Here is an 8,604-nt window from a genome sequence, read left to right on the forward strand (position 1 = left end):
GACGGGGTCAGTTGGTAGGGAAGGGGAGGGGTTCAGTTTGTAGGGGAGGGTGAGGGGTGGGTCAGTTGGTCATGGGGGGTGTCAGTTTTTAGGTGGAACGGGAAGGGGGTCAGTTTGTCAGGGGAATCAGTTTGTAGGGCACGAGTGTCAAGTTTGCAAGGGTATTGGCTCATTGTTTCGGGAATGGGAGGGGTCCCATTTCCAGGGAGTGGTCCCCTTTCCGGGCGCCAGAGACCCCAGTTACGGTCCCGTTCATTGGCGACAGCACCTCCCTCTGGTCCCCCTGGAGGAATGTTTGGAAACGCGTTTCAAGGGAAGGAATGAAATGGAGTGGCGATCAGAGACGCTGCCCCCTGGGGACAGGAGGCTCTCAGCTGAAAGCAGGGCCCGGGAGCTGGAGGACGAATCTGGACTGGAGCAAGGAATGAGTTCCCAGACATGTCTCACATTCTGGTGCGTCCATTTCAACTACCCTCCCATGGAAGAGGGGACAGCAGTGAATGAAGACAAGAGAGTGGAGGTTGGGGAAGGACTGCGAAACGGAGTATAGTTGGGGCTAGGGACTGTGTATTAGAGGTGGTGATAGGATCCTGTATTGCGAGAGGGTCTATTGCAGGTGGTGATGGGATCCTGCGCTGTGAGAGGGTCTATTGCAGGTGGTGATGGGATCCTGCGCTGAGAGTGTCTATTGCAGGTGGTGATGGGATCCTGCACTGTGAGAGGGTCTATTGCAGGCGGTGATGGGATCCATCACTGTGAGAGAGTCGATTGCAGGTGGTGATGGGTTCCTGCGCTGAGAGGGTTCATTGCAGACGGTGACGGGATCCTGACCTGTGAGAGGGCTCATTGCAGGCAGGGATGGGACTCTGTAGTGTGAGGTGCTTATTTTTCCAGACATTGACAGGGGGCCTGTAGTGTGAGGAGAGAGGTGGGGAGGATGCGGGCTACAGGGCAGGGGAGGTTATTGCTGAGTGACCGGGGGAGGTGGGCTCTTTAGCGAGAGACCCTGCTCTGCCCTGCTCACTCCCTCGGGGCATGGATGGTCAGGAAGGGGACTGTTCCAATCACATCCCCACAACTCCCTCTCCCACCCCTTCCTGCCCCCTCACCCTCGCCCACCTCCTGCGCCTCCCCTCGTCACGTCAGGAGAAACTCTGGATGGGGTGGCTGACTTTCAGGCAGCCCCAGTAACAGGCGCGGGCAAAGCTGCAGAGCGAGAGGACCATGAGAACAGCCCAGCCCGCATAGATTCCATGGTATCTCCTGGCCTGCTTCCACGTAGATATCTGAGAGAGGGGGGGTGGGGGTGGGTAATGAGAGAGACAGACAGAGGAAGAGAAATTACCACTTAACACCCTCAACAAACAAGGCTGCACGGGGAAAGCAGCAGCGAGAGGAGATCTCGTGAAATCAACTTGGTCACACTGCAAACCAACCAGTTTCCAGTAGACAGGCAGGAGGCTGGAGGAACACACCTCGCTCCTCACACTTTTCAGGTGCTTGAGTCCTGAACAAGGGTCACACGCAAAACGTCGACTCCTCCTCCCCCTGACGCTGCCTGGTTTGCTGGGTTATTCCAGCCCCGTGCCTGTCTACTTTGGATTCCAGCATCTGCAGGGTTTTTTTTTTGGTCTCTACTAAACAACCGGTTCAAAACAGACAAAAAAAAACTAATTAGCGATCACGCGCATTCTCCCAGCTCAATTTAAGGCTTAAGCTTAAAATATCATGTTTAAGTAACTTGCAAATTCAAGGAAAATGGAGATTTTGGATAAAAACCGCCCCCCCCCCCCCCCCCCCCAAGATGCCTCAGCTCTCGGGTGAGGTGGTGGGGTAGCAGGGGAGTGAATGCACTGGCGATGGAAGGAAGATCTGGATTTGAAAGAAAATTGCGAGTGGTGGATGTCGCAGTCTGGGCACAGCCTTTCTCCCACTCCCTGTCCCTAGTTACCCCCCTGGGGGGGAGTGAGCTGCTTCCTTGAACTGGTGCAGTCCATGTGCTGTCTGGTAGACCCACAATGTCCCTCAGGGAGGGAATCCCAGGATTCTTACCCAGCCACACTGAAGAAATGGCCAAAATATTTCTGAGTCAGGACTGTGAGGGGCTCAGAGGGGGGTCTTGCAGGGGGCTGGTGTTCCAGTGTATCTGCTGCCCCACCCCCTCACCCTTATCCTTCAGGATGGAAGTGGCTGAGCGGTTTTGGGAAGGTGCTGTCTGAGGAGCCTCGGGGAGTTTCGGCAGTGCATCTTGTAGACAGTACACACTGCAGCTACTGAGGGTCAGGGGGTGGAGGGAGGGAGGGGATTATTGTGGGTGTGGGGCCAATCGAGCGAGGGGCTGCTTTGTCCCTGGACGGTGTCGAGTTTCTCGAGTGTTGTCAGCGCTGACCCCATCCAGGGGCAAGTGGGGAGAATTCCCTCACCCTCCAGACTTGTGCCTTGTCGATGGTGGGACAGGCGTTGAGGAGGGAGTCTGGAGGGGAGTTGCTTGCTGCAGGATTCCCAGCCTCTGACCTGCTGTGTTTAGATGGGGCTGGGTCCGGGTCAGTTTCAGTCAATGGTTACTCCCAGGATATTGTGGGGGGATTCAGTGATAGTAAGACCATTGAACGTAATGGGGACGATGAGTTAGATTCTCTCTTGTTGGAGTCAGTAACCATCAGGATATTGATGGGGGAGGGGAGGGGAGTTCAAGAATGGTAATGCCATGGAATGTCAAGGGGGCGATGGTGAGGTTCTCTCAGTGGAGACGGTTATTACCTGACATTTATAGATTCATAGAATCCCGACAGTGTGTAAACAGGCCCTTCAGCCCAACAAGTCCACATTAGCCCGCTGAACAGTAACCCATCCAGACCCATTCCCCTACATTCTACATTTTACCCCTGACTAATGGACCTAACCTGCACTTCCCTGGGCACTATGGGTAATTTTGCATGGCATTAGGGGTAAGTTACCAGTCAATCCACCTAAACTGCACCTTCCTGGGCACTAGGGGTAATTTAGCACAATCAATCCACCTTAACCTGCACATCCCCAGGCACTATGGGTAATTTAGCATGGCCAATCCACCTTAACCTGCACATCCCTGGGCACTATGGGTAATTTTGCACGGTCAATCCACCCTAACCTGCACATCCCTGGGCACTATGGGTAATTTTGCACGGCCAATCCACCCTAACCTGCATATCCCTGGGCACTATGGGTAATTTTGCACGGCCAATCCACCCTAACCTGCACATCAGTCGGGGGAAACTCCAGCACCCGGAGGAAGTCCACACAGACACGGGGAGAATGTGCAAACCCCACACAGACAGTTGCCAGAGGGTGGAATTGAACCCAGGTCCCTGGCACTGTGAGGCAGCAGTGTCAACCACCGAGCCACTGTGCCACCCTGAGGTGGAGGTGAAGCTGACTGTGACTGACGTGGTCTGATTCTCTCTGCTTGGAGATGGTAAACCCCTCAGGATGTGGATTGTGGTGGATTCACACACAGTAACACCACTGAATGCCTTGGGGCAATGGTGAGTTGGAGCAGACTGAGACATTGACAACATTTTAAAGACACCTGAATGGGGGACATGAACAGGAAGGGTTTCGAGGGACACGGGCTGAGTGCTGGCAACTGGGAATACATTCACTTCGGGTATCTGGTTAGCACGGACAAGTTGGGCCGAAGTGCCTGTTTCCGTGCTGTATGACTCACTGACTGTTTAGCAATCTCTGGGACATGTCTGTAATTCTCAAGTTAAATCCAGATTCGGTCTGTAGTATGTCAGCCGGGAAATGAAAATCAAAAATGGAGGAATTGCGTGCATGTTTCGAAAATCTTGCGTCGTCTCCGGGAATAGATTGGCTTCACGTCCCGCCCTCTCCCTCCCTTACCCACAGCAGGAAATGCGGAGGAGAGCAGATCTCAGGGGACAGTACAGGGCGTGCAGAGGTCACTAAACTCCGCAGTGTCTCGGACAGCCGTACGGGAGGGGAGCAAGGACTGGTGGGGGATCAGAGGCAAGGAGTGGCAATAACTCCGTACTCACCGCCACGCCAGCAGCGATAACAGCGAAGAGTAATCCCACCATGAATATCCACATACATCGGCGCCGCGGATACTGCCGGCCAATCGAGGAGCTACAGGATAAACAGAGCAGTCCCACATCAGATGGGGAGGGGGGTTGGGGGGGGGGGGGGGGGGAAGAGGGTCATGGGCAGGGTACGAACCCGTGGGCACGGGCACTGTGTTGGAGCGCGAAGCCGAGGAAGAGATGGAGGGGTTACTTACACGTGTCGACAGTGAGGACAGCGTGCCAATGTGCTGTCTGTGAACTCTCGCCACTGCAAGGCACACAAAACAGAACAGGTCACCAGGACGGCACATGGGTAACTGCGTAGCACAGATAGATCACCCAGTCCCCGACACACACACACACACACAGACTCGTCCGGGAGCTCACGCGGGCACGCACGCAGCACTGTCCCCGGCATGCGCACACAGACACACACACACGTGTGCACACAGACACACACGTGTGCGTGCACACACAGCCCTGTCCCCGACACACACACAGAGCCCCGTCACCGACACACACACAGAGCCCCGTCCCCAACATACACACACACACCCTTGCTCCTGACACACACAGCTCCGTCCCCAGCAATCGCGCACGCATGCACACACAGCTCCCCCCTGTCCCCAGCATGCGCAAGTACACATGCACACAAACACAGCCCTAGCCCCAACTGGGCACGCTCACACACACAGAGACAGACAGACAGACAGAGTCCCGTCCCTATCACTAACTCACATCTTACCAGGAATGTGTTTTTACAATGCCCGCAGATAACCCGGGTTCCAGACGGCTGGGGCTCCGGGCTGGTTGGTCCGGGGTGGATGGGTCCCAGGTTTATTATCCTCTTACTGGGTGCACAACGTCAGACGGAGGGGGAGGGGGGGAGGGGGGGGAGAGACAGAGTTCAGATCAGAGGAGACAGAAAGCACAGGGCAGTCGAAAGATACCTGCACACCATCGTGCAACCTCCCCACCCCTCCCCTCAAGCCTGCAGCACAGGAACAGGAGGCCATTCAGCCCCTCCCTCCTCCTCCAGCCTGTTACACAGGAACAGGAGGCCATTCAGCCCCTCCCTCTCCAGGCTGTTACACAGGAACAGGAGGCCATTCAGCCCCTCCCTCCTCCAGGCTGTTACACAGGAACAGAAGGCCATTCAGCCCCTCCCTCCTCCTCCAGTCTGTTACACAGGAACAGGAGGCCATTCAGCCCCTCCCTCCTCCTCCAGGCTGTTACACAGGAACAGGAGGCCTTTCAGCCCCTCCCTCCTCCTCCAGCCTGTTACACAGGAACAGGAGACTGTTCAGCCCCTCCCTCCTCCTCCAGCCTGTTACACAGGAACAGGAGACCGTTCAGAACTATCTCCATGAATGATCACACTGAGGCCATCTTTCGAAGGGTGTAGTGTTAAAACATGACTGGGTACTTCCCTCTTTGAACAAAGTCCACGTGATAATCAAACAGAGCAGACTGTGCCTGAGAAATGCCTTAACTCGGTCATTCAGCTGCTCCCACTACACACCACCAAAGCCAGGCCGAGGTGATGTGCTGCTGGTACTAGCGCTGCACTGTTAATCCATGGTCCCAGGGAAGGTTCTGGAGACCGGGTTGGGAATCCCGCCTCCACAGAGGGGAGGACTCAAATTCATGATCAGTATCAGGAATGAGGAATCTACTACCACCCACCATTGTCGATTGTTGGGGGAAAACCCCATCTGGCTCACAAACATCCTTCAGGGAAGGAAACTGCCTTCCTTACCAGGCCTGGTCTACACGTGACTCCAGATCCACAGCAACGGGACTGACTCTCGAAATGCCCGAGGGGGATTTAGGGACAGGGTAATAATACTCGCTGAGCCAGTGACATCCAGTGAATGAGTAAAGCCAATAAATACTGAGAATATGTACCAGCTCCAATCCTACTTCCAATGTTACCTTAGAATCAACCACATGACACTTCCTGCTACTGGCGGATCCGAAATCCCCGAAATTGCACTGACTTCGTCCCCACCCCAGTTTCACACTGACTCCACTTCCCCAGGCTCCAGCTCACAAGACATCTATACAATTCACATCATATTCACATACATGAACTGGTGTCTCTCAGACCTCATTCTCGCTCTCTCAGGGAGAAGAATGTGCACTGACTGCAATCTCTCACTCGTGTGTACGTGTGTGTCTCTCTCTCTCTCTGAGAGATACCCACACACTGACTGGCGTCTCTCAATCCCCTCTCTCTTTCTATCAGGGGGATATCTGTACACTGAATAGTATCTCAGTCCCCTCTCTTTCAGGGAAATACCTGTACAACGACTGGTGTCTCTCAGGGAGATCTTTGTGCAGTGACTAGTATCTCAGGCCTCTCTCTCTCTCTCACACAGAGAGGTAGCATTACACTGACTGGAGATTGTAAGTTGCCTCTCCCTTTCTCAGGAAGTTATCTGGACACTGACAGATGTCTCTCAGTTCCCTCTTTCTGTCTCAGGGACATATCTGTGCACTGACTGGCATCAGTCAGTTCTCTCTCTCTCTCTTTCAGGAAGAAATCTGTACACAGACTGGCATCCTGAAGTCCCCCCTCTCTCAGGGACATATCTGTACACTGACTGTTAACTCTCACTCCCCTCTCAGGGAGATACCTGTACACTGAGTGGTGTCTCTCAGTCCTCTCTCTCTCTCTCGCTCTCGGGGAGATATCTGTATAATGACATAAGTCATTTTAGTCTCCCTCGGAGATCTTTCTTCACTCACTGGTATCAATTACTCTCCTCTCTCACTATCAGGGAGATAACTGTACACTGACTGGTGTCTCTCAGTCGCCTCCCTCATTGAGGGAAACATCTGTACACTGGCTGGCATTTCTGTGTTTCCCCCCCACCCCCTTCTCTCAAGGAGATATCTGGACACTGACTGGCGTCCCTCAGTCCCATCCCTCTCTCTCTCTCTCTCTCTCTCTCTCAGGAAGATATCTGTACACTGACTGGTGTTGCTCAGTCCTGCCCCTCTCTCTCAGGGAGATATCTGTACACTGACTGGTGTCTCTCAGACAGATATCTGTACAGCGACTGGTGTCCCTCAGTACATCCGGTCTGCCTCTCTTAGCGAGGTATCGTTGCAGTGACTGGTGTGTCTCAGTTTCCCCCTCTCTCTCAGGGAGATATCTGTACACTGACTGGTGTCTCACAGTCCACTCTCTCTCTCAGGGAAATATCTGGACACTGACAAGTGTCTCAGTTCTGTATCTCAGGGAGATATCTGTACACTGACTGGTGTCTCTCAGACCCATCCCCCTCTCTCTCTCTCTCTCAGGAAGATATCTGTACACTGACTGGTGTTGCTCAGTCCTGCCCCTCTCTCTCAGGGAGATATCTGGACACTGGCTGCTGTCTCTCAGTACCCCCTCTCTCTGCACGGGAGATATCTGTCTCAGTCCACCCCCCCCCCCCCCCTCCTCAGGGAACTATCTATATACTGACTAGTGTCTCTCAGTCTCCCCTCTCTCTCAGGGAGATATCTGGACACTGACTCGTGTCTCTCAGGGACATAACTCTACACTGATTGGTGTCTCTCAGTCCCCCCCTCTTTCTCTCTCTCGGAGATATCTGTACACTGACTGGTGTCTCTTAGCCCTCTCTCTCAGGGAGATATCTGTACACTGACTGGCATCTCTCAGTCCACATTCTTTCAGGGAGATATCTGTACAGTGACTGGTGTGTCTCAGACCCCCTCTCTCTCAGGGAGATATCTACACTGACTGGTGTCTCTCACTCCCCCCTCTCTCTCTCTCTCTCAGGAAGATATCTGGACACTGACTACTGTCTCAGTCCTGTATCTCAGGGAGATATCTGGACACTGACTGGTGTCTCTCAGGGACATAACTCTACACTGATTGGTGTCTCTCAGTCCCTCCCTCTCAGAGATATCTGCACACTGACTAGTGTCCCTCAGGGCGATATCTGTACACTGACTAGTGTCTCTCAGTCTTCTCTCTCAGGGTGATATCTGCACACTGACTGGTGTCTCACAGTCCCCTCTCTCTCTCAGGGTGATATCTGCACACTGACTGGTGTCTCAGTCCCCTCTCTCTCTCAGGGTGATATCTGCACACTGACTGGTGTCTCTCAGTCCCCTCTCTCTCTCTCTCTCTCAGGGAGATATCTGCACACTGACTGGTGTGTCTCAGTCCTCTCTCTCTCTCTCAGGGAGATATCTGCACACTGACTGGTGTCTCCCAGTCCTCTCTCTCTCTCTTCGGGAGATTCATAGAACAACACAGCACAGACCAGGCCCTTTGGCCCTCGATGTTGCACCAACCTGTGAACTAATCTAAGCCCATCCCCCTACATGATCCCATCATCATCCATGTACTTATCTAAGGACTGTTTAAATCTCCCTCATGTGGCTGAGTTAACTACCTTAGCAGGTAGGGCATTCCACGCCCTTCCCACTCTCAGCATAAAGAACTTGCCTCTGACATCTGTCTTTAATCCATCACCCCTCAATTTGTAGTTATGCCCCCTCGTACAAGCTGACGTCA

At 53.6% G+C, this 8,604-nt stretch overlaps 2 protein-coding genes across 6 annotated transcripts in view; one reads left to right on the forward strand and one right to left on the reverse strand.

Annotated features, from left to right (window-relative positions):
* Nucleotides 1-5,907, reverse strand: part of LOC122543613 (type 1 phosphatidylinositol 4,5-bisphosphate 4-phosphatase-like) — a 12,819-nt gene extending 6,912 nt beyond the window's left edge. Inside the window, exons 1-5 of one of the 5 annotated variants that reach the window (XR_006310118.1) lie at nt 5,827-5,907; nt 4,813-4,918; nt 4,283-4,335; nt 4,041-4,131; nt 1,120-1,286 (exon numbers count right to left, since the gene is read on the reverse strand). Coding sequence is in view for 4 of the 5 variants with exons in the window: in XM_043682439.1 (XP_043538374.1) it covers nt 1,143-1,286; nt 4,041-4,131; nt 4,283-4,335; nt 4,813-4,918; nt 5,561-5,568 (402 nt within the window). In the remaining variant the exon portion in view is untranslated. Of the gene's footprint in view, nt 1-1,109; nt 1,287-4,040; nt 4,132-4,282; nt 4,336-4,812; nt 4,919-5,560; nt 5,584-5,826 lie in introns of those variants that run through there. The other 4 variants (XM_043682439.1, XM_043682440.1, XM_043682441.1 and 1 more) reach the window with 4 other exon arrangements.
* LOC122543744 (deleted in malignant brain tumors 1 protein-like) overlaps nt 1-8,604 on the forward strand; it is a 162,136-nt gene that overhangs the window by 137,260 nt on the left and 16,272 nt on the right. The gene's annotated exons all lie outside the window — the stretch shown is intronic.

The sequence above is a fragment of the Chiloscyllium plagiosum genome, chromosome 44 (assembly GCF_004010195.1).
Source record: "Chiloscyllium plagiosum isolate BGI_BamShark_2017 chromosome 44, ASM401019v2, whole genome shotgun sequence".
Lineage (NCBI taxonomy): Eukaryota > Metazoa > Chordata > Chondrichthyes > Orectolobiformes > Hemiscylliidae > Chiloscyllium > Chiloscyllium plagiosum.